This window comes from Periophthalmus magnuspinnatus, chromosome 14, assembly GCF_009829125.3.
Source record: "Periophthalmus magnuspinnatus isolate fPerMag1 chromosome 14, fPerMag1.2.pri, whole genome shotgun sequence".
Taxonomy (NCBI): Eukaryota; Metazoa; Chordata; class Actinopteri; order Gobiiformes; family Gobiidae; genus Periophthalmus; species Periophthalmus magnuspinnatus.
Window position 1 is genome coordinate 32,060,123 of NC_047139.1, and position 22,068 is coordinate 32,082,190.

The following is a 22,068-nucleotide window of genomic DNA, read 5'->3' on the forward strand; positions in this document are numbered from 1 at the left end:
CAAAAAATCATCTGTCCAACGAAATATCAAAAATAATTGTTGACTGCTAAGATTCACATGAATGGGTGTTATGCGTGAGAGGGTCTGTGATTAGGGTGACCGCCTGACCCTCTTTTGCTATAGGTCAAAACAGCAATTTAGCCCCTGCCCACCCCACTTATTTAGAAAATGTTCCACTTTTTCATTGATACCACATGAATTGTTTCAAAAGTGAAATTACTAGCTATCTTGTAATATGTTTGCACTAATTATTGCTATTCCAGTTTCTCTCTGTTAAAAGCTGAAATTCATACAGTATTATTTCAGTCATCATCGAGTCTGTTCCACCACATTCAATAACATGCTCCTTCCTCTTCTCCATTATGAAGTGGTCACTCTATCAATTATTGGATATGGATTTATGACAACAATAATGTTCTCCAAATGACCTAAATGGACTTGGTATTTATTTAGTCATTTAAAGAATTTCTAAAACATTATGAACATTCAAATTGATAAAACAACTTTTCCAACAGTACTATTACCAACATCAAATATGTAGGACCAGTGAGTCATTGTCAACAAACAAATAAACATCAGTATTTATGCCATATGAAAAGAGACACCTGTCCCCGTCCCTGTGACATCATCATGTGACATTACTAACCAGAAGCCCATATTTGGTCATGGAGGCTTCCCAAACACAGCCATTGTCATTTAAAATATATTTATGTCGACTTCCTGTTACTTAAGGTGAAACTTGAGACGAGGAATGGAAACTTTTTGTGAATGCAGAACTATGAGGACTTCTCTTTAAGAATCATTAAAAGTAATTCATACTGATTAAATAGAATGAATACAGCATGACACTATTATAAAATAAAGCACAGGCAAAAAATATGTGAAAAAATAATAGTCATTAACTTTGCAATAATAGATGAGATAAATCCAGCTCTATTTCATCAAAAATAAATAAATAAATAGATAACCAAATGTGTATGGAGCTAAGAAACCAAAAAAATGGGTATTTGTGGGCAGGTCTATTCATTTAAAATGCCAATAATGTTTTATTATTTTATTTATTTACATACAGAGAGAATGGTGTTTTCCCATTTTGTATACAGGTGGGGGATGGTAAGATACACCACAGGAGGTGCATCTGAGGGTGTGACCAGCAGGTCCCAGCGGATTGTTTTGTCTGTTGTTTTTTTTTTTTTTTTTAGCTCCTCCCCTTTTCACAGGGGAGATCATATCCACCTGCTCCTTTGTGTCCTTACTCAAAGACAAACTCACCTGACTGCAGCAAAGACTGAGACTCTCCACAAATCTATTTTTGAAGAACTTTTACACCAACTTTGTCTGAACAAACATGGTGTCCACGGGTCTACAGATGTTGGGTGCTGCTCTGGGAGTCATAGGATGGATTGGCGTTATCATCGTCTGTGCTCTCCCCATGTGGAAAGTCACTGCCTTCATTGGGAGCAGCATTGTCACCTCACAGACGATCTGGGAGGGCGTCTGGATGAATTGCGTTGTCCAAAGTACTGGTCAAATGCAATGTAAAGTCTATGATTCTATGCTGGCCTTAAGCTCTGATCTGCAAGCAGCTCGAGCTCTCACCATTGTTGCCATTGTGGTTGGAGTCATGGGAATTCTGCTTGCTGTTGCCGGGGGCCAGTGCACTAACTGTGTGGAAGACAAGCAGTCAAAAGCCAAAGTTGGAATTGCTGCGGGGGTTGTTTTCATCGCTGCAGGGGTCCTGTGTCTCATTCCTGTGTGCTGGACGGCCCATACCATTATCAGGGACTTCTATAACCCTATGATGGTCGATGCTCAGAAGAGAGAGCTAGGTGCGGCCCTCTACATCGGATGGGGGGCATCTGCACTCCTGCTGATTGGAGGTGGGATGCTCTGTTGCGGATGTCCCAAAAAGGATGATGGGCCTTACTCAGCTAGGTATAAGGCTGCAAAATCGGAGGCATCAGCACCGTCTTCAAAGGATTATGTGTAAATAATTTAGCTGTTTAAATGGACAGAACGGTGCTAACCGGGTTTGATTAATGGTCAACTGTGGTGTGTTGTAAGGCAAAATGAAAAACCTCACGTGAGAAAGGTTTAGAAATGAGCGGTTAACAAAGGAACCACACCTAATGGGAGATTTAAGGCTTTGTATGCACCACTGTGTTTTTGTGTTTTCATCATAACTTCACAATATGTGTCATTATTCACAAAGTTTTTTTCTTTAAATAAGGGAAACTGTAAGATGTTAAATGTTTGTTAATGTTACTATTTTGTATGTTGCTCTTTGTCTCATTGCAAAATCACTGTTTTGAATGTGTTTATGATTGTCTGTGATTAAAATGTTGCACTATAAATAAATATTTTGTTTACAAATGCTTAAAAATTGGATTTGTTTCATAATTTTTACAGAATAGTAGGATCCAGATGTAGGGCTGGTAGTTATAGTCAGAGAAGTACATGTAATGACTAGACATAATAAAACAGGAATAAACTATATATCAGCGGGACACAGGCACGTTAAAAATCCACTTCAACGGCATCCAAGACACATCTATTGTCTCTTGTTTTTGGTTTAGCAGGTTTGGGTGTGGCAGTAAATTAAACTGCTCAAGCTGAAAAACTGGTTTCTGTTCATGGGCCTATAGGCAACGTTAAAGTGAGTCACATGAATACAACGGCTGCTTGTGGACAATGAGCAGTGAGGGATTCTATGGCCATAATATTTGTAAGTCTATATCTTTGAAACCAATGACAGAGACTTATTAATTGTTACTGGGGAAATCAGACAACCAACGCTTGAAAAAAAAAAATGTAAAAGGAGGTCTAAATATAGCACAAAATATTATAGGGATAAACATAAAAAAAGTAGTTTGGTAGCATTTACACAGCAAACCAAAGTGTAAAATTGGGTTACAGACGTATTTACTGACAAAACATTATTTAACTACATACAGTGTTCCTTATGGCTATTTAGCCATTCTTTCACTCAACCATTGTCATTTGAATGTATGAGCCCTGTGAAGTCCAGTATTTGTCTGCAGCCTAGCCTCTGTTTGTGAGATAACAGGTGGGACTTATGCCATTGTTCCTGCTCTGAGCATTGCTTGAGGTAACAAAGACTATACGCATTGAGAACAATGCCCCAAACAAAAAAACTAGGAGCTTTTGGATATCAGGTCTCTATCTTTTGTGTTCCAAACTCCACCCTTAACCAGAAAGAGAGGCAGTCCAACTTTTATAAGACTAGCAAAACCAATAGACCATTTTAAAGCTGTAAACCCACAAGTCTTCACAGTCCCATCCCAGAGGGGTGCAACAATGGCTTCTCAGGGTCTCCAGATTTTGGGTGTCCTGCTTGCATTCATCGGCTGGTTGGGTACGATCATCACCTGTGCTATGCCTATGTGGCGGGTGACTGCTTTCGTTGGGGCTAACATCGTAACTGCTCAAGTTATTTGGGAAGGCTTGTGGATGACCTGTGTAGTCCAAAGCACTGGCCAGATGCAATGTAAGGTGTATGACTCTTTGCTAGCACTGCCTCAGGATCTCCAAGCAGCTCGGGCAATGGTGATAATATCAATAATAGTTGGGATTTTTGGAGTGCTCACGGCCATAGTTGGAGGCAAGTGTACAAACTGCATTGAGGATGAAGCGTCAAAGGCCAAAACGTGCATAGTATCTGGAGTGATTTTTATCATCGCAGCTTTTCTGATCATTATTCCGGTTTCCTGGTCAGCCCATGCAGTGATAAGAGACTTTTACAACCCCATCCTGACCCAGGCCCAGAGGAGGGAGCTGGGAGCATCACTGTATATTGGGTGGGGTGCGGCCGGACTGCAACTGCTTGGTGGAGGCCTGCTCTGCAACAACTGTCCTCCCAAAGAAGGCCGACCGTACATGCCGGCCAAGTTCATCCCAGCGAGGAGCATTTCCAACTCTAATGCAGACTATGTGTGAGTGAGGGATCAATATAGAACTATGGCGCTAGCATACACCAGGTTCTAGTCAGTCAATTATAACTTGTTCTGAAGTAGGTTCAATGTAAGCTATACTGCCATTACAAATGTTTCTTTGTATGTGTGTTGATTGAATGTGAGAAGGAACAATGTTATAAATCTGCCAAAATGATCATCTTAGTTCATAAACACATTGAGGATTAAGGCATTTTTTTTATTCCATTCATTTTTATTTTTAAATTTTGTATGTAGATTAAAATACTAAAAATGACTAGTATATTTGTTTTTTTTCACTGGACAATTTATTTTTAACTGTTGCAGTTTCTCTGTATTGTTGTTCTTGGTTTTACTTAAACATAACATAACATTTTGTGTACATTGGATGAATCAATGAACAATGAACAAAACTAACACATGTCACAAAGCCATAGATATTTACATGCACTTATATAATATGGCATTTGTCATTCTCTTAAATTAGAATGAAATGCAAAGTTTGTGAGATTTTGTTAAAAACCAAAACAAGGAAAGTCTAATGTATCAGTGCTGACTGGAACTGATTAACCACACTCACAGTTAATGGGCCTTTATTGTTGTGAAACATGATCACATTTAATGTCATTTTAAATATTTTGTCCATGTTTTGTAGTGATCGAATAAAAAATCATAACTTGTATGTTTTCTTTTCCAATTTCTTGTGATTTAACAGTATAAATAATTACCTTTTCCAAAAAAGTAACATTTTCTGTTTGGCTATCATGTAATTGTGTTTGCACATTTGCTACTTTAGGATACACAATGTTTTATATGTAATGCATGTGTTGTGTATTTAAGGTTGCCACTAATTATTCATATTTACTTATTTTAATTGATTGCATTCACATACACACAAACTTCACAAAAACAATGATGAAGACCCTATATATCTTTGCCCAGTATTTTCTGTGCTCTGCCCACCACTCCCCCTCACTCACGCTTGTGTTCAGGAATTTACAATCAAAATCAGGTCTGAACTGGACCAGACCGGAGACTACAGTGGACCCAGTATGCTAGTTGCTAAGGAGCAGGTTACTCCCCTGAAAGAATTGTGATTTATTTACTCTGGGCCAAATAGGAGTAACATCTGTCTAGGCGCTGAGAACCTCCTGAATCTTATAAAGTGGTTTTGCCTCATTGACATATTTAAGCATCCAGACAGATAAAACAAAAGGGCTCTCTCTTAGATGTAAAATATCAGACAGGTGAAATAAAAGGCTGAATGGAGTGGAGATGTTTTATTGTGTCCAAGGCTGCAGACTGACTATAGTAGATAGTGAGAGAAAACAGTGATGATAACTGATTCATGTAAACTTAAATATAGCTTTAAGTAGGATATAGGGTTTCTCGATAAGTCTGAATGCAGAACACCGTTTTATCAAATATGATCAAATGTTTTAAGTATACAAGCTTATGAAATCAAATCAAATGGAAAACATACACCAATGTCCTTGTAGAGGTGCAAATGCAAGGAGCAGCAACTTCGAAAATGAAAACAAAAGCATACCACAATCAGATGGTCATTGACCAAAACTTTTTTATTTTTAGATTACATTTCATTTCTTGCTTTGGTGCATAGAGTCAACATTTATAATATAAAAAAAATATATTGAGATCAGTAATAATATTCAGTTTTACCAATACCATGATATTTGAAGGCCACGGTTTTATATAAAAGCAAACTTTGACCTTCTTCTCCAGCCCACATTAAGGTCAAGTCCTATAGTGTGAGAAACACAGCTTTATGTCATAATTACTATTGTTTAATTGATAAGAATAAAAGAACAGATGACAAATGTCATTTAAAGACAACAATGTTAGGCATTAGGTTAATGTTATTTATTTTTTAGATTAGATCAAACATATGACAATGGAAATAAAACATGCGCAAAACTAAACAGCGCAAAACTAAACAGGGCTGCACAAATAAAAAGATGAGTCTGTGTAGTTTGCATGCATTTAATCTAAAAACCCAAACCTGTTAGTCAAGTTAGTTTAAGAAATGTCTATTCAAAAGTTCCATTTCTTTCACACAAACTCTTTTGCAGGTGAGGTTGATTTAGGCGAGTACTTGGGTCCGTTGTATCTGTCTTCTCTGGTGGGACACTGGCAGCCAAGCAGTGCCCCTCCGATCAGCAGCAGCCCTGACGCGCCCCATCCTACGTACAGACACGCCCCCAGCTCTCTCCTCTGGGCATCCGGCACCAAGGGGTTATAGAAGTCCTTTATGATGGTATTAGCTGGCAAAGATACGGTTACCAGACACAGAGCTCCACTCAAAAAGAAGAAAATCCCAGCTGAAATGGCTACTCGTGCTTTCGTCCCTTTGTCACCAATACATGTAGTGCACTTGCCTCCAACCACTGACAGCAATATACCAAATAATGAAAAGAGGATGGCCATGACAACCATGGCTCTTGCAGCTTGGAGATCCGGAGGTAGCGCTAGGAGAGAATCATAAACTTTGCATTGCATTTGACCCGTGCTCTGAACTACACAAGTCATCCATAGACCCTCCCAAATAGTTTGAGCGACCACAATATTGTTCCCAATGAAAGCGGACACCTTCCACATAGGAAGCATGCAGATTAGGATATTACCAATCCATCCCAGAACAGCCAGACCGACGCCCAAAATCTGAAGCCCCAAAGATGGCATGCTCGCAGTTAGTCCTCTCAGTTAATGGATGCCGAGAAAGTGGTAATGTTTTATATGGGCTGCACAGTGCTGCCCCTATTCACTAGGTGGGCTGTGGCCTTAAACTGCAAAGACATCTATCACACTGACATTGGGTTCAGTGGCCCCGAGCAACAAGAAAGACTTCAACTGTGGGGCCTACAGTGTGGGCCCCATTCAAGAGGACTAGGCAATGGTTTTTAAGGCCACTTAAAAAGAAGGGTAAAAAAAATTCAAAGTGTAAAAGAGACAAAATCATGGCCAGTTGTTTGATGTACCTTGTCAATTTTACTAGTTTTCCAAGGTTTATTTGATGATCATGTTTAAATATTCACTTTGAAGACTATATAGAAATGTTGATGACACAGAATGATTGTTTAACAAGGTGTAAGCAGTTAATCTGTGTGCCTAATTTTATCTCATGCAACCAAATAAAGTTGAATAAATACCATAGGTTTCCAGATTAAAATCAAATCACTTGCTTTAATACCACAAAAATCACAAGACATATTTCGACTTGACAATACACATATTTCAGACTATTTAGACTTTCATTGTGCAATATAAAAATGTCAAGAACAAAAAGGTTTATATAATATACTAAAATATAAAAAGTTTATGAACACATGGCCAGTGCTAGCCCTTGCACATTATAGAACAAATTGGTCACATACAAATGTAAGAAAAGGGAATATTCACAAACCAGTAAAGGAAAGTCATAAAATCTCAAAAGGTTACACCCTATAGTCTTGAAAACATTGCAGCTGACACACTACAGATAAATTACAAAACAATATTTCCAGTAGATCACGTTGTTTTCCTGTCCAAAATTTAAACATACCTGAAATAAAATGAAACTTTGGGCCATAATTCAAAATCAGTGCTAAAAACTTGTCAGATAGAGGTGTCCAAAGAGACAGCTCCAGGCAGGTGACTGAAATGATCTGGATTAACACCAAGTGCAATTGAACTATGACAACTGCTACAACTACAAGGGAACAGAAATGCTCTGGAAGCTTGTTGTAGCCACTTAACAAGCACAGGTGTCCCCAATCTTCCAAGTCCCAAACCAACCAATCAGCAGCCAGCATTCTGTGCACCTGACCAGTTTAAAGGCTGCACTTTTGTATGTAGCATGCTCCTCTCTGCTGGTGTTGCAGACTTTCTATATCTTGGTACTGCCACAAATCTTTTGAAGCCAGTTGTACCATGGCATCTGCTGGCCTCCAGATCCTCGCTGTCTTTTTGGCTACTGTTGGGTTCATTGGAGACATCATCATCTGCGCCCTGCCCATGTGGAAGGTATCTGCCTTCATTGGCAACAACATTGTCACTGCTCAGGTCTTCTGGGAGGGCCTCTGGATGAATTGTGTCCAGCAAAGCACTGGTCAAATGCAGTGCAAAGTGTATGATTCCATGCTGGCTTTGCCCCAAGATCTTCAAGCTGCCCGTGGTCTGGTTGTCGTCTCCATCCTGGTTGTGTTCCTGGGTATGCTCCTTTCCATTGCTGGAGGCAAGTGCACCAACTGTGTTGAGGATGAAGAGGTCAAAAGCAAGGTTGCCATTGCCGCTGGTGTCTTCTTCATTGTTGGTGGCATCCTGTGTCTCATTCCTGTCTCGTGGTCAGCCAACGAAATCATCCGCAACTTCTACAACCCTGTTATGATTGATGCCCAGAGGAGGGAGCTCGGGGCATCCTTGTTCATCGGCTGGGGGTCTGCTGGGCTGCTCCTTATTGGGGGGGCTCTCCTATGCTGCCAGTGCAACAAGAAAAAGGACAGCAGGTACTCTGTCAAATACTCTGCTCCTCGCTCCACCACCAGCGGAGGTGCCTATGTCTGATTGCTGTAAAGTCTGCACACCAAGAACTGAATTAACTTTTACATGTGTTTTAACTTTTTTTTTTTTTTTTTTTAAATCAATTAAAACTTGTAATTCTACATTTTCTTATGTCTTTTATGAATTTTAACTTGGCATTTTAAGCTAGCACTGAAAAGCAAATCATACCCTCAATGGATTGAGCTACAGTTTGAGCCATTTGTCAGCCAACCACAAGGTTAACAGTAACTATCTAGACCCTAGCATGACTTTAGTATCTGAAATTGCTCCCTCTTAAACTTTTGTGGCTGTGCTATCTAGCAATAACTCTAAGAAATGTCCTACCCTGTCTATCCTACCAGGAAGCTTTGTTGTATTCTAGCCATGACTCTTACCAAAACGGCATGCTACTTTAAGAGGTTAAACTAGATTACCTAAAAACGTTTGCCATAAGCTGTGCTGGCAGTGCAGTAACTTAATAAAGAACATTCTGTGAATTATGGGAAGCTGTGCCAACAATCATCAAAATGAGGACTGTACATTTTAAGTGCCCATAAAATGTTTTTCTACTCTTGAAAGCTCAGATTCTCCAAAGATTTTTAATTTTTTTCTGAAGACTGCTTTGTTTCATTGACATGCCAGTTTTCAACTAAACTATCCTTTTGCACCTGCTTAGTTTGTTCAAGCAATTGGACACTCCACAGTAAAGTCTTTTGTCCTCCTCTCTCTCCCCCTATTCTTTCACACAGAGGAATCAGGATGAGCAAGAAACCTGATCTACAAATTGGTCTCCTCCCTTTTTGCTGTCATACCAACATTGCAGTGTGAAACTACCAGCAATACTGTTTACGCTAAACTTTTTTGGTTCTTTTGATAATTTGCGTTAATTTATGCATTTTGAGATCTTAAACATGCAAACCCAAGTTGTCGGGATCACCTTGTCCATTATTGGCTTTCTTGGCACTATCCTCATCTGTGCACTGCCCATGTGGAAGATGTCTGCTTTTATTGGATCCAACATTGTGACTGCGCAAGTATTCTGGGAGGGCATCTGGATGGCATGTGTGATCCAAAGCACTGGTCACGCTCAATGTAAAGCTTATGACTCTATTTTGGCACTATCTGAGTCTTTACAGGTGGCCCGGGCCCTTGTCTGTACCTCCATAGGGGTGAGTGTGGTGGCTATTGGACTTACAGTGGTTGGAGCAAGATGCACTAACTTCTACAGACATGACAGGAGAATAAAGCTCAATATTGGGCTCTCAGGTGGGATTGTGTTCATTATTGCAGGGGCCCTATGTATCATACCTGTAAGCTGGTCAGCACATAATATCATAACTGGATTTTACAACCCGCTCACCATAGAGGGACGGAAAGGGGAGCTGGGTGCATGTATTTATGTGGGATGGGCATCTGGAGCACTGCTGATCATCGGAGGAGGGGTTCTGTGTAGCACCTATGGGTGTTAGTGTGGCATTGACACGGACTGCAGCTCAAAATGGACATTTCCAGCTTTGTTTCAGTGTTTATAGGACTTTTCATTTTGCACGTTACTTAAGTTGGACTCACTAAGATTTCCCCCCCCCCCCCCCCCCCCCCATTGATATAGCATGAGACTGTAGAATAATCATGAAATATTAGACAAATTACAACTGTACCCCAGTATCACTTGCACTAATACCATGCAATATTCACATTTTGTTTTAAACTGTGCTCTTACATGATGCTCAAAAATGTATATTCTGCATAAACATGTTAATGTTAAAATGATCAAATGCAGCATGTATGAATAATAGTGATAATGGCAGAAGCTTGAATGAATATTACACCTATCGCTATTTGGCTGGATGATTGAAGTTTTTAATATTTTTTTTTTTTTAAATAAATACTTTTACACAAGTCAGTTTGTAGTAGTTGTCTTTGGTGGCATCTGGTGGTGAAACAACGTCATTCTAGCGCTGTATGGCTCACACCTCATTTATCTCAAATGTTAATTTGGTCCATATTATTTAAATGTGCTCTCTCTTACATTATTGTGAACCATGAACCTTTTTTTTTTTTAAAATATAAACCCACCTCTTGATGTGTATTAGTTTAATGATAATTTGGTTGGTTAATAAGGGGGATTTAGTTGTGGGATGTATACATAAGAGTTGTTGCACAAAACCCTGCAGAACTTGATTAGTATTTGACTCCAAGGTGTTGTCTGAAGATGCCTGCCTGCCTTTGTTTATCTATTCTCAACCGACTCAACCTAAAAGTGCAAATTTTACAGTCAAAAATAAGTCCCAGACACAGTCTGGAGAAAGCTGTAGTATTATTGCACATGAGTGATAGTGAACATGGCAGGATGGGGCAGGCAGTTGTGCGCTCTCACCCTGTGTTTTATTGGTATTTTGGGGGTGGCTCTGACATGTGGACTCACTGCTCAGTTGGTACATTGCAAGGATTCACTTGTTTAAGGGCTATATGGTATATGTATTACAATATGAAAATTACTCATAACAACATATGTATCCTTTAAAAATTAACCTCTATTAGTGATGTTTGGATCACTGTACTCAAGTACTCCCCTAGAATCACAAAACACATGCATCCTAGTGTGGGTGAAGTGTCTTGTTCCAACGTCAGTAATTCCTATGCACTGGTATGAGTTGGGATTGAACCGTTGATCTTTGGATACACATATATTTTCCTTTTTAAATTTAGCCACACATTGAAAACAATACCACTGAGATATAAAGATTATGTACCTCATTACTCATCACCTGCATGTTAAGCATTGATACTGAAACATTTAATAAAGATCACATGACTGTATAAGACGGGAAAGAGGAAAGAGGCTTTTAGCTATTTTGCTTAACAAAAATGGAATACACTCCAAGGAAAAGCAAAACTGGATACGTTGATGACAGTCGCAATTTAATAATCTGATAACAAACTTTTATACACACACCTGCTCCTGTTTTTAATGTTTTATACGGACCTTTATACACACACCTGCTACTGTTTTTAATGTTTTAATGTTGTTTTTATAAATAAATAAATAGATAAATAAATAAATTGGACAGTACTTTTAGTTTGGCATCTGTTAAATTGTCCATAACATTTAAAATGTTAATTTTAATAATTGACAATTTTAGTCCCATCCTGAACTGTGCCCTCAGTTTAATTCCCAAATGTATTTGTGTGAGCCCTCCTGCCTGTGTTCTGCAGGTGTGGGATGGTCTGTGGCTTCACTGTGTGGTGCAGGCAACAGGACAGATGCAGTGTAAGAGGCACACGACCCCCTCTCTGACAGCAGACCTACAAGCAGGGCGCGCTCTCACTCTCATCTCCATCATCTGCAGCTTCTTGGGCTTCATGCTGGCGCTACTCGGTAGTGGAGTGCTGAACTACAGAGGTGGCGACCCTGACCGAAACAGAAATGAGAGCAGTCTGACCAGGAAGAAGGTATAGATTTTGGTTTGTCTCAAGCTATTTAATTTCATGTCAACCTGAAAACCTCTAAAATATACTTTTAGTCTTTACAATGTAGTAACTCAGATAGGTTAACTCATGGTCAAAACTAATAATGATGATTACACTGTTTTTTTTGTTTTCTTCCTGTTTTATATTTATGCTTCTCCTTTTCTTCATTTTATACATTATTAATTCCCTTTATTGTTTCCAAATATGATTCATCGGGTATACATTATTAGAAACTATTGCTATGTTGTTTTGTACATAAAGCTTCAATCATCAAAACTAATATCATACAAAGCTATTTCTTTCATTGCTTGTACGCTAATGTGCTGAATTTTGTTGTAATGTAATGGCAATGTTGTTTGTTCAAAGATGCTTTTGGCTCCTGAAACTCATCTAATGATCTCATGCAGTTTCAGGTGTTTCACTCAGCTGTAGTAACACACCAAAACCACAGGTAGCGCTTCTATGGGAGCCCACCAGGAAAATGTCCTTATATGGCATGTACTTCTGAACGTTTTGAATAATGTGTGATCTCCCAATATGGCAATTTACTGCATACCACTACTACTACTATACTAGTACAACTACTTTGTCCAGTTGACAGAGTTAAACTTCGTCTTTTGCTATGGATCAGACCTGGATGACTGAGGGTTTACACAGATATTTTGAAACGAAGGTTTGAATAACAGTTTTGTTTTTCTGTTTGTAGGAGTGTAAACAAAATATGAAAAGAATAAACATGACTGAAAGAGGCATTCTGAGGGACTGTGTTAGTCCCTTCCTTTATACAGTACTAAGTCATTTACTTACTTTACTGGCATAAGTTCATTCAATAAAGATTAACATTTGTTTGTTTCCCACTCTTGAAAACACAGTAATTGGCTTTATTGCATTTGGAAATCATTTCATGTATTTTGACTGTACTCAAAATAATAATTTCATGTTTACTCAATATTTTTGAACTTATTACTGTATGGCTCACATTTGATTACAGACTCACAAGTTCAGAAACATCTATAGTTTTTATGTATCCATTGAACACATAATTTCACTTTTAGACTTGTCTGCATTTTCACAGAAACTATTGGCCCCACCTCCTCCTTCTACTACAAATACTTCACCACACGGAGCATTGTAAAACACTTCACCCTTAGCCAGCTAACTTGCAACTTGCACTGATTTTTCCTGCTTTTTTAAAGACCTAAACTTTTCAAAATGGTGTCCTCTGGTCGACAGATGCTAGGCTTGGTCTTTGCTATCATTGGTTTCTTGGGTAGCATCATCATTTGTGCTCTACCTACATGGAAAGTCACTGCATTCATTGGCGCCAATATTGTAACTGCTCAGGTTATTTGGGAAGGCCTCTGGATGAACTGCGTGACACAAAGTACTGGTCAAATGCAATGCAAAGTCTATGATTCCCTGCTTGCTTTACCTCAGGATCTCCAAGCAGCAAGAGCTTTAGTTGTCATCGCCATCATCATTGGAGTCTTCGGCATCCTACTTGGGGTTGTTGGCGGAAAATGCATCAACTTTGTGGATGAAGAGAGGCAAAAGTGCAAAGTGGCCATCGCATCTGGAATTGTGTTCATCATCGCAGGAGTGATGGTGTTGATTGCTGTCTGCTGGACTGCCAATAACATCATTCAGGACTTCTACAACCCAGTCATGACCAATGCTCAGAGGAGAGAGTTGGGGGCTTCCCTCTACATTGGATGGGCTGCAGCCAGTTTGCTGTTTTTGGGTGGTGGTTTCCTCTGCAGCTCATGCCCTCCCAGTGAATACTCTGTGAAGTATTCTAAAGCGGGCTCCATGGTCAGCAGCAAGGCCTATGTGTAAGACAAGAGACTGTCAAGACATGGATAATTTATGCTTTTAGTACCAAAACTATTGTATTTATAGTAAAGTTTTACTTTTGTCCACATAATTGTGCATAGAATGATAGTTTACATTAGAATAATATGTTAAATGAATGTGGTTAATATAGGAGAAGAACATGTCTTTCCTGTAAATATACAATGATTATAGACACATGTGTGAAATGGGCCTAGACTTGTCAAAATATATACATTTAACTTATGTAGAGGCAACATGCTACACACAGACAGAGGTGAAACAAATACGGTCAATAACATTTGTGGCCACTAGATTATCGTATTGTACTGTAAAAATAGTGACAATAAGGTTTTCACATAGTTGTAAATCCAGCATGCCTCAAGGTTATTTACCTTTTACTCAAGTTTTCTAGTGTGTTATATGTATAAGCCTTGACATGTCATTATATCAGTTGTGTTAATGAAAGCAGATAAGCCATTATGCAAATGAATAATGTGGCAAATATAATGCTCGTGGAAGAATAGACATGTACCGGTACTATATTTTTAGTAATAAATATTATATTTGTACTTTTTATGTTTATTGATTCCCTTATGTGTTGCACAGAAATTACTTTTCTTACTGACTTTTTAGTTTTTGTAAACATTAAACTTGCAAATTAATGTGACCGTTTTTTTTTGTTTTGTTTTGTTTTGTCTGAAATGCCCCCCCCCCCCCCCAAAAAAAAAAAACAAAAAAAAACCAAAAACAAAAACAAAAAACAAACAAACAAAAAAAAACTGTCTGTGTAGACCTAGAGAGCTGAACTTCAACTGTGGAAAAGGATTTTTAGATTTTCCAAAATACTGAAAATGTTTGAAAACTCAATCAGTACATTATATTTATTATCCCGATCAACCATTTTTTAAACCTACCACAGGGCATTGACAGCTTATTACAACATCAGATGGGTGAAATGCCTTGCCCAATGACACAACATTTGCAGCTGAATGGGTACCAAACCACCAACTCTCCAGTCTGGGGGTTGATTCTTAATATCTCAATATATATCACAAATCCTATGGACATATTATGTAAAATGGACTTGCACATTTAACAATAACAGCATTCCCTCATCATTAGCTGACTCAGAGTTGTATTTTGATAAATTCATGCATCAAAATAGATTGATGCATCAAAATACAATGTAGGATTGTGCTGCATTTGAGACTTGAATTCTCAGAAGTGTCCTGTTTTCACCTATCCCCTAACTCTGCCCTGGAAGCCAATGGAGCTGGTACTATTATGAAGCTGTTTTAGATACATACTGCAGTATGTATCTAAATGAACACAATGTATCTATAAAATTCATCCAATTGATTACTAAATATCCTTGCATAATATGTTTTCTTTAAAGTAAAGAGTGGTAAACTTCATTCTGGACAACATGATATGAGATGACCTGTAGAAATATTCAAACTAAACAGTCTGTAAAGCGGCCCATGATCCTAACATGTATTTAAAGACTGGTCTGGCACTGGGGGAGGGGAGAGCATGTTTAGAACAGGTTTTTCCGCACACGCACTCAGGTGACTAGAATGAAACAAATTTTGTCCCACGAGATTTAGTTTCACCACTTAACTCTGTTCTCGTTCTGCCATATAAAGACGTCACACAGATATTTCTATTTATTTTAAACATATGGTAACCTGTACTACATTAGAGCAGTCAGTTGCTCTAGAAAAACTCACTTTAAACTTTTTTTTTTTTACTGGAAGTACATTTTTAAAGACCTTTAAATGAATCAGGGGAAATATTTGAAAAGTAAACATAAGAGATAGATTTTATTTGTGTGTACAGTGTCAGATGTTTACATATTTATATCTGAAGATACATCATTATTCTGGAATCACATTTAAATAAACAATAACTAAGCAAAACAGTACATTCATGTGACATCATGGTTACACCTGTCTCTATGGCAGATCCTCTCAATAAAGTAGGTGTGGTCTGGCAGCACATGAACAGTAGCACAGAGACGTAGGTAAAGTAACACGCTTAGACAACACAATAGAGGAAACTCAAAAGAGGAAAATTAAAACTGGTTTTAGGCACTAGAACAAAACTACAAAACTGGACTAAAAATATGCTGAGAAAAAACTGGGAAAACTTGGAGGACAGACAGACTGTTCTGCGTTCTTGAGGAAGATACTATTTTGTTAGCAGACACAACAGAGGTATGTGAACTGCACTGGAAGGCTACAAAGTCAGAGGAAAGAGAGAGGAGAATTTGACTCATTATTTAGAGACTTTGAATATGGCGTCTATTGGGATTCAGCTGCTTGCGAGTGTCCTTTGCTTGTTCGGATGGGCTGGGATCATCTTTGCGTGTGCGCTTCCAATGTGGAGGGTGACTGCTTTTGTGGGGAGCACAATTGTCACATCTCAGACTGTATGGGAGGGCATCTGGATGACTTGTGTGGTCCAGAGCACAGGGCAGCTCCAATGCAAGCCCTACGATTCCATGCTCGCACTAACAGCCGATCTCCAGGCTTCCAGGGCGCTGATGGTACTCGCTATCACAACAGGTAGTGCTGGCTTGATTTTGGCCTTCATTGGAGGGAAATGCACAAAATTTTTGGACAATGAGGGTCCTGAGACAAAAGGCAAAGTTGCTGTTGCAGCTGGAGCGGTTTTCATTGGCACCGGATTGCTTTGTTTGATACCAACTACATGGGTAGCTGGTGCATTGGTGAAGAAGTTCTACAGCGCTGCGATTGATGCCCAGAAACGAGAACTTGGGGCTTGCCTCTACATAGGATGGGGGTCCGCCATATTGCTAATGCTAGGAGGAAGTTTGTTTATAACTTCAGCGTGCCCACTCAAGTCCCACAATTCAGACAAGAACCCTTCGGTGAGATACCTTGTGGTCCGGTCCTCAAATGGATCAAGTCAAGCAGGGTCCCACCACAGGCTACCATCAGTGCAAAACCATCCCGTAGGAGCAATGGCCCGAGTGCAAAGCTACAAAGAACCAACAAGCTGGTCCAATCATATGTATACCAGACCACAGGCAGAAGATGGTGAGCCAATACCAGAAGAGTCGGAGAGGTCTTGGGTGCCATCAACAAAGTCCCAAATGAAACATCCCGGGTCAGTCAAATCGAACCTAAGCGAGGAATCAACAAGAAAGTCCCAACTAGAACAAGCCAAGTTAAAGGAGGTGGCAGAGTTGGCCCGAAGTGACAATGAGGATGCATCAACAAATCCAGCCAAAACATACTTGTAATTTTTTTTTTTTTTTACTTAAACAATGTATGCTGGTTTACACTGAACAATTGTACTTACATTTGTTACATGTATGTTATTTTATTTTAAGTTTTATGAAGGAAAGAAACTAGATGTTTGGACAATGTTTGAATTTTTAAGCTGCTTAACCATCAATTGCTGTTTCTATGCAGCAACAAAGTGAATATCTGAAAGTGACATTTTTGTATTTGCTCTAGATTGACTTCATCAGACTTCTATATGCTATATCTATATAGTCTGTGGTTTGAATAGAAGAATTTTAGTCAGTGTTTAAGTTAGAATTTTAGTCAGTGTTTAAGTTGAGTTTTATATGCAATAAAGTTTGAGACCATACTTATACTTAATGATTTAAGTAATTTATATTTATACCTTTATACTAGTAAAAACAAGCTGTAAATATTCTCAGCAAAGTGGAGTAGCTGAAGTATTGATAAGAAACAATATCACAAGTATAGAATACATGCTGTAAACTATCATGAACATTTATTGGAGTGTCTGTTTTGAATACCTCTTCAACTGTAACAAAAGTGGAGATTGCTGTATGATTAAATGAGCTCAGTAGCACGAATGGCCTGTGTATTGATATGTAAGTGGCGATTGCACTCTCACATTCAAGTGGTTTTTGGGTTAGTCTGATGCACTGTGCACTGAGCACTGTGGGGGGAGTGATTGTTACAGATCTTACTCACTTTGTGTAACATGTTATGTTATTGTATTCATTGTATGCCTGCATTTTACATAGAGAGACCTTATATCAATAATAAAGAAGAAATCCTACAAATTGTGGGCTACTTAAATATTCTCTGTGTGATAGTAAACTATTATTAAAACAAATATTGGCAAGAACAATTAACCTAACCTAATACAGATTTTAACCATCAGTAAGTGGTTTTATGTGGGGCAATGCAGATTTACTTTATACGCATTAAAAAGATGTTTTAAAATTTCACATTTCTGTCACAAATGACTGCAAACTGTAAATTGGCTTTCTTAGTTTGATTACTCACATGCAGTAGTTGGTTTTGTACAAGCACCTTGTGTGTTTGTGTTATGGCTATTAACAGCTGATGGACAAACAGGTTTAACAGAGACTAGGTCATCCGAGTAGAGTACACAGAAGATTTACTCAGAGACAGAAGGGAGTTTCAGGAAATCACCATCAGGAAATACTTTGCTTTGGTTTTGCTCATTCAAATGTGACAACAGCATGAATGTTTAACTAACTCTTGCTAATCTTGAATTGTGATGACTTAAAAATATACATAGCATTGTTTTCATACATCTTTCATATAACAAATAAAAGCAGAAAAGGGTAATTAAAATCTGTGAATTTTCATCACTGGTGTATTGAATACGTTCCATAGTTTTCTGATGTCAGCTGAAGTAATTACAGTCATTATTATTAATTATTAATTATTTTACACATTATAGGCCTATGTGATTTACTTTGGCCTTGATAGGGCTTCTCCTAATACGAGAAGCATTTTTAGTGTGAGGTTTAACACAAATCAAATCCATGAATTACTTGGTACTGGGCTCATTCAAGTAAAGGCAAATACAGACAACTTTTCAAAAACCAGCCTTGTCACACACTGCCACCTGAAGGACATGGTGACGCACAACCATAGACACGTCACACAGTATTGAGACGACTGAAATTAACAGATTTTTATGTAAATAACAAAAACATAATACATTTTAAGTTACGTAGGCTATCTAGAAAATATTTTTGCTGACATTATGCCCATCAAATTAATGAACTGCAGTTAATTGCTGTGGGTGTGACATATTTGGTGCTTTATGCTTACATTTAATTTGTTTTATGGCTATGAAATGTTATTCATTAGTGCACTATATTTATCAATAGGCTCATGAAAGTATCATGGCAACAATGGAGAGTGTGTTTAATCCAATAAGACTTTTAGAGAAATGACAAATAAAATAGACAAACAGCAATAAAAAACAGCATCCATTCAACATGATTCTAACTTGCCATATAGATTTCAGATTAGAGTTTCTTGTAAAGATAGACAGTTCCAGGCTCATAGGTGTTGCTGTTCTCATTTTTGGAAGAAGACTTGCTCCAGCTCTGTACCTCATTGCGCTCCTCACAGACCCACAGTCTCTGCTCCTACATCTACCCCACCTACTGCACCAGCGCAGTACGGTACTCCATATTTTCACTGCACTACTGCAGGTCAAGCAAATGTGCCCACTTGAGGACACAGAAGTCAATGTATGGAAGCACAATCAACCAGCAACAATAAATGCACATTCTTATTGAGGTAAAACTGAACAGGTTTGGAGACATCACACAGCTGCTTGTCAATGCTGTAGTGAATGTGGTCTGCATTAAGACCCCCATCAATTATAACAACATTGAATGAGGCTGCAAGATATAAACAATAAAATGAAGGATTGCTCTAAATCATTTGGTTTCTTTCATGGTTCTATGGGTCAAGACAGTCCGAGGTAGAGATTGAGAGATACCAATTTCTTAAGACAGACCCATTACATGTTTATGGAAACAAAGCTGAAAAAGTATTTCATTCTTACATGGTATGCTGCTATTTTTTCAGCTAAGCAAACTAAGTGTAAGAAATTGTATAGAGTGAATGGCTGTGAAAACCCTTGGGGACTGGCAGTGGTCCACCTTCAATAATGTAAACCTTGAGTTATGTCCAGTCTCTTTGGCTCTCTGCAACATGCCTGCACTCCCATCATTTCCAGCTAAATCAAAGGAACCCTCTTTTTGCATCTTTGAATAGAAAATGAGGCCACTTAGTCTCCTAAGGTTTAATGCATTTTTTTCTTTAAACACTGTTGCTACGGTTCGACCACCGCTGAAGTGACAGGACACAGTTTGTGCAGCCAGTGCAGCTGATCCATATCCAAACACTGCAATATCCTAAACATAAAAAAATAAATAAAAATAAAAATATGAAAATTGACTTGTACACTATCAAAACATGAAATTATTACATGATCAAATAATATACACGCCTAATCATATGTAAGTGCCCAAGTGTCACAACTTCTCCTGCACTGTGAAACACCTACAAAGTTCATGGACTGCCCGCTTCACCTCTTCCAAAGTCTCTTGTGTAGCCATTAGATACAAAAGTGACAGCTGTTTAAAGTGTAGAACGATCATCTGTCTACATGGTATTTGACACTCTCCTTCTCCTTACAAAGCTCCTGAGGCAAGTAGTGTAGAAATGTGATAGGCTTGACTCACAGAAAGGTCCTCAACATTTTAACCTTATGACCTCCAGTACCCCCATCATTTCCCTCTATTGCTTATTCCATGCACTCACCAAACAATGCCTATACAATTTTCTAGACTACACATGTCAGATTATTTTTAATTTTTTTGGTGTTTGAAGTTTACTAACTCCAGGCCTCTGCAACCATGCCAAACATCTCATAATTCTTAAAACTTTGACAAAATCATTTTTATAATAAAACAATGATCACTTGTGGATTGTTTGATGCAGTCTGACATATGAACATCTTTGACACCAACATTAGTGAAAATGCATTATTATTGTTTATGCTATGTCATAAAATGATACCTATTCCCCTATGCAGAGAATATGCACACCCATATTTAACCTCAAGTTATTGTCTAATCAAATATCTTATTTTTTTATTTTTTTTTTACCTAAACCCATATATATTTTCTGAAAGATCTAGTAGAGTTCAAACTGTATATACCACAAACGCAATGCAACATTGTTATAAAATGTATATTTTGATCCCAAAACTTACTTCTTCTTGAAAGTAACTATAACTAACTGTAAATAATAAATACTTCTTTATTTTGTTTTTATTTAACCCTTTCACTGCCATATTTTGGTCATAAAGTCACTGAATGTTTTGAATGGGCAGCTGTCCATTTCTTTATTATGTGACTGCTGTCATCATTGTGATGAATAAAAAATGTTTGTCTATTGAACTACACTAAGTGTGAACCAAGTCATTTTTTACATAATCATTCAGGCCCCTAATGGGTGCTCTCACATTTATTAGTATACTGGCTTGCACTATTCTACCAGTTAAATAGATCTAGCCAACCAACAGACAGGTGCGTTAGTTTCATTGTGGTTAGCTCCTCCCCTCAGACAGATAAAAGGCAGCAGTAATCTGACCAGAACTGAAAAGGCCGCTTGGATGAGCAGATAATGTCTTCATTCAAATAATTTTTTGTCCAGTTGACAGAATTGAATTTTTTCTTTTACTATTGTATAAAATACAGACACATTTTTTTCCTTTATCATTATTTTTGATTTATATGTAAGGTTTGGGATCTAGTATGTGATTGGTTTATTTTATTTTTGGTTGTGTACTGTGTGGGTTTTATAGTCAGAACGTTTTAATATCCATTTTTTCCAGTATTGATGAATTATTGTTTTGAGTTTGTTTTTTGAGATTTTCAAAATAATTTTCCTTTTAGTATGCTTAACTGTATTATCATTTATATAGCCTTATTGTTTCAGGATTGGATTTGTAATGTTTACCCTAACTGGAATGAAGGGCTCTGTCTCGTCAATCGAGGTTAAAGCATGGATCGTTCTTGAACTGGGTTTCTTCAACTACGAAGTTGAAGCAAAATCTCCTTTTCTAAGGGCAACAGACAGAGCCCAGGCAGACATGCATGGAGATGCTCTCAGAGGATTTTAAACTTCAAAAAAACACATGGACAAGAGTTGTTGAAAGAGTCCCTTTGAAATCTAATAACAAAAGGTCCACACAGACGCAAGCATGCACATGTATTACGTGCATGTTCACGTCCACACAAACTCACATAAACAATCCCAGACAGATAATAATATATAGTGCCATCTAGTGGACAAAACATGTATTTTAGCCCCTCTACCAAAATGAAATTAGTGACATCATAGGATAAAAAATTATAAAAAAAAATTAAATAAAAAAGAGTGAAAATTTGAAGCCTCTATTCTCAAACAAATAAAAAAAAAATTCTGAA

At 38.0% G+C, this 22,068-nt stretch overlaps 4 protein-coding genes across 6 annotated transcripts; 3 read left to right on the forward strand and 1 right to left on the reverse strand.

The window, feature by feature from the left end:
* Nucleotides 1-1,264: 1,264 nt before the first annotated feature.
* LOC117381122 (claudin-4) lies at nucleotides 1,265-3,957 on the forward strand. The gene is made up of 2 exons (XM_033977998.2): nucleotides 1,265-1,824; nucleotides 3,309-3,957. The coding sequence occupies exons 1-2, from the start codon at nucleotides 1,349-1,351 to the stop codon at nucleotides 3,955-3,957; spliced, it is 1,125 nt and encodes a 374-aa protein (XP_033833889.2). The 5' UTR covers nucleotides 1,265-1,348.
* A 1,960-nt stretch (nucleotides 3,958-5,917) lies between these two features.
* cldn29 (claudin 29) lies at nucleotides 5,918-6,735 on the reverse strand. The gene has a single exon (XM_033977999.2). It carries the CDS (start codon nucleotides 6,648-6,650, stop codon nucleotides 6,021-6,023), a length of 630 nt encoding a protein of 209 aa, XP_033833890.1. The 5' UTR covers nucleotides 6,651-6,735; the 3' UTR covers nucleotides 5,918-6,020.
* Nucleotides 6,736-7,811: 1,076 nt separating this feature from the next.
* cldn28 (claudin 28) lies at nucleotides 7,812-9,961 on the forward strand. 2 transcript variants are annotated; one of them, XM_033978381.2, is made up of 2 exons: nucleotides 7,855-8,356; nucleotides 9,382-9,961. In XM_033978381.2, the coding sequence occupies exons 1-2, from the start codon at nucleotides 7,878-7,880 to the stop codon at nucleotides 9,953-9,955; spliced, it is 1,053 nt and encodes a 350-aa protein (XP_033834272.2). In that variant the 5' UTR covers nucleotides 7,855-7,877; the 3' UTR covers nucleotides 9,956-9,961. The 2 variants fall into 2 exon arrangements, with proteins under 2 accessions (XP_033834820.1, XP_033834272.2); XM_033978929.2 differs by lacking the exon at nucleotides 9,382-9,961 and having other exon boundaries at nucleotides 7,812-9,004.
* Nucleotides 9,962-13,131: 3,170 nt separating this feature from the next.
* LOC117381355 (claudin-4-like) lies at nucleotides 13,132-17,089 on the forward strand. 2 transcript variants are annotated; one of them, XM_033978306.2, is made up of 2 exons: nucleotides 13,132-13,652; nucleotides 16,078-17,089. In XM_033978306.2, the coding sequence occupies exons 1-2, from the start codon at nucleotides 13,170-13,172 to the stop codon at nucleotides 17,056-17,058; spliced, it is 1,464 nt and encodes a 487-aa protein (XP_033834197.2). In that variant the 5' UTR covers nucleotides 13,132-13,169; the 3' UTR covers nucleotides 17,059-17,089. The 2 variants fall into 2 exon arrangements, with proteins under 2 accessions (XP_033834197.2, XP_033834860.1); XM_033978969.2 differs by lacking the exon at nucleotides 16,078-17,089 and having other exon boundaries at nucleotides 13,160-13,886.
* Nucleotides 17,090-22,068: the final 4,979 nt, after the last annotated feature.

Bases quoted from the DNA above. Each gene is read 5' to 3' on its own strand.
- LOC117381122 (XM_033977998.2), top strand. From the start codon at position 1,349: ATGGTGTCCACGGGTCTACAGATGTTGGGTGCTGCTCTGGGAGTCATA. The intron at 1,825-3,308 runs GCTAGGTGCGGC...CCCATCCCAGAG, and splicing joins GTCGATGCTCAGAAGAGAGA to GGGTGCAACAATGGCTTCTC.
- cldn29 (XM_033977999.2), bottom strand. From the start codon at position 6,650: ATGCCATCTTTGGGGCTTCAGATTTTGGGCGTCGGTCTGGCTGTTCTG.
- cldn28 (XM_033978381.2), top strand. From the start codon at position 7,878: ATGGCATCTGCTGGCCTCCAGATCCTCGCTGTCTTTTTGGCTACTGTT. The intron at 8,357-9,381 runs CGGGGCATCCTT...TTAATTTATGCA, and splicing joins GATGCCCAGAGGAGGGAGCT to TTTTGAGATCTTAAACATGC.
- LOC117381355 (XM_033978306.2), top strand. From the start codon at position 13,170: ATGGTGTCCTCTGGTCGACAGATGCTAGGCTTGGTCTTTGCTATCATT. The intron at 13,653-16,077 runs GCTTCCCTCTAC...CATTATTTAGAG, and splicing joins CTCAGAGGAGAGAGTTGGGG to ACTTTGAATATGGCGTCTAT.